This window comes from Cebus imitator, unplaced genomic scaffold (assembly GCF_001604975.1).
Source record: "Cebus imitator isolate Cc_AM_T3 unplaced genomic scaffold, Cebus_imitator-1.0 Scaffold197, whole genome shotgun sequence".
NCBI classification, from domain to species: Eukaryota; Metazoa; Chordata; class Mammalia; order Primates; family Cebidae; genus Cebus; species Cebus imitator.
The window spans coordinates 2,296,929-2,298,877 of NW_016107512.1; the positions used below are offsets into that span (position 1 = coordinate 2,296,929).

A 1,949-nucleotide genomic window follows, 5' to 3' on the forward strand; every position below is an offset into this window, starting at 1 on the left:
AAAAAAAAAAAAAAAAGCCATATTCTAATACTTGAAACAAATTCATTCTGCATACTTAAAATTCTGCATGTTTTTCATCATTAGTATCACAAAGCAGTTGTTTAGAATAAAAGAAAATACAATAGACAGCGTTTCAATCTAATTTAGATCTAAGAATCTTATCGATTTGTTGAAAATATTTAATACCCTCTGCCCTGTCTTTATAATTTAAAAAATAGAAGTCAATACATAAGAGTGATTAATTAAACCTAGAAAGAGACATATGCTGAAATACGCTTTCTGTTTTGGTTTTTTTCCTGATAGGGTCTTGCACAGGCTGGATTGCCATGGCACTATAACACTTCACTACAGCCTGAACCTCCTGGACTCAGGCAATCCTCCCACCTCAGCTAATTTTTATATTTTTGGTAGAGATGGGGTCTCACTGTGTTGCCCAAGCTGCTCTCGAATTCTCCGACGCAGGTGATCCTCCTACCTCAGCTTCCCAAAGTGCTAACATTACAGGTGTGAGTCACTCTGCCTGGCCTGAATTATGATTTTTTGGTCTGTCTGACCTATTTAGAACCACTGAATTTTTACACAAACTCTATATTGAAGAAGTCACACTTTGTCTAAACTACCTTGGAAACACGTCTCCCAGCCACCCATTCCTTACATTTGCAGTCAGCTCCATGACACTGTTCTTCAGATAGACCTTCTCCAATCGAGACATGCCGTTCCACCGAAACCTGGCCACCAAAATGCATAAAGTCAATAGAATTACATTAGAAGTCTCTTTACAAGAGAATAACACTAATTTCTACATTTGATTACATTCTGGAGATTTCACTAAGAAATTATACTTTCGATTTTGTACCCTTCAACAAATGGTCAAAAATGGTCTACATTTAACCAAAATACTAACAGAAAAATTCTTGGGAAAGGACTTTATATACACAGTGGTCCATTAACTGGAATCCATACAAGATTTGTACCATAAATCAACTTTTCCTCATTTTATTGATGTGCCAAAAGTGAATACACATCTATGTCAACTGCAACAACGTGCTTGCTTTTCAGAAAATGCAATCCTGACATCACTCATTTTCTGTGCTGGCTTACAAAATAATAGCATAATTCTGGAAAAACTATGGCTAAGTCTTAATGGCTGCCTCTTCTAATAGGTGTTGAGGGTAGGAGAATCAGGTTAGGAGGGGTTTTCAGTTATTCTCATATAATCCTGCGTTGGATGTGCCTCTCAGAGAAGGCACATAAATGAGAGAGAGAGAGAGAAAAGAGAGAGAGAGAGAGAGAGAGAGAGAGAGAGAGGCAGGCTACTGCCTAATCAGAGATTTACTGACCTATACATTGCATTATTCTAAAAAGGCTTCAAAGGCTACTGGCATAAGGTCAGGGCTCAGTAAGTGTTGGCTAAATGACAGGTAGTACTTGTTGAATGGGTAACATGTACCACACACTTTATATGAATGAAGAAAGGTTAAATCTTGAATGAGAGCTCCTGTGAGGTTCTGATAACATCTAGGGGATTATTCCTTTCTTCTTAGGGATTGCTCTTCTCTACTCACCTAAACAGCATCTCTACAGATTACATAAGATATAAAGATCTGTTCCAAGAGCTCCTTACTTGACAACGTGTTCCAGGATCTGAAGGCCAAAATGTCTGACGATGGCAATTTGTGTTTTCTCAGCCAACCTCAAGCCACAGGGGACACAGATAGGACACTTTTCTTTAAACTCTTCACAAAACTGAAAGAAGAAGTTAGAGTTTCTTTTGGAGGGCTGAGAGAATAGGGACTAAAAGAATTTCATATTAAGAAACTCCAACCAGGGCTGGGTGCGGTGGCTCACACCTGTCCCAGCACTCTGGGAGGCCGAGATGGTGGACTGCTTGAGTCCAGGAGTTCCAGACTAGCCTGGGCAACATGGCGAAACTCCATCTCTACAAAAAA

General features: G+C 39.2%; 1 protein-coding gene across 1 annotated transcript in view; it reads right to left on the reverse strand.

Moving 5' to 3' along the window:
- Positions 1–1,949, reverse strand: part of XPO5 (exportin 5) — a 51,641-nt gene that overhangs the window by 47,425 nt on the left and 2,267 nt on the right. The window contains exons 2-3 of the mRNA XM_017547368.2: positions 1,625–1,746; positions 656–728 (exon numbers count right to left, since the gene is read on the reverse strand). Coding sequence (XP_017402857.1) covers positions 656–728; positions 1,625–1,746 — 195 coding nt within the window. The remainder of the gene's footprint in view (positions 1–655; positions 729–1,624; positions 1,747–1,949) is intronic.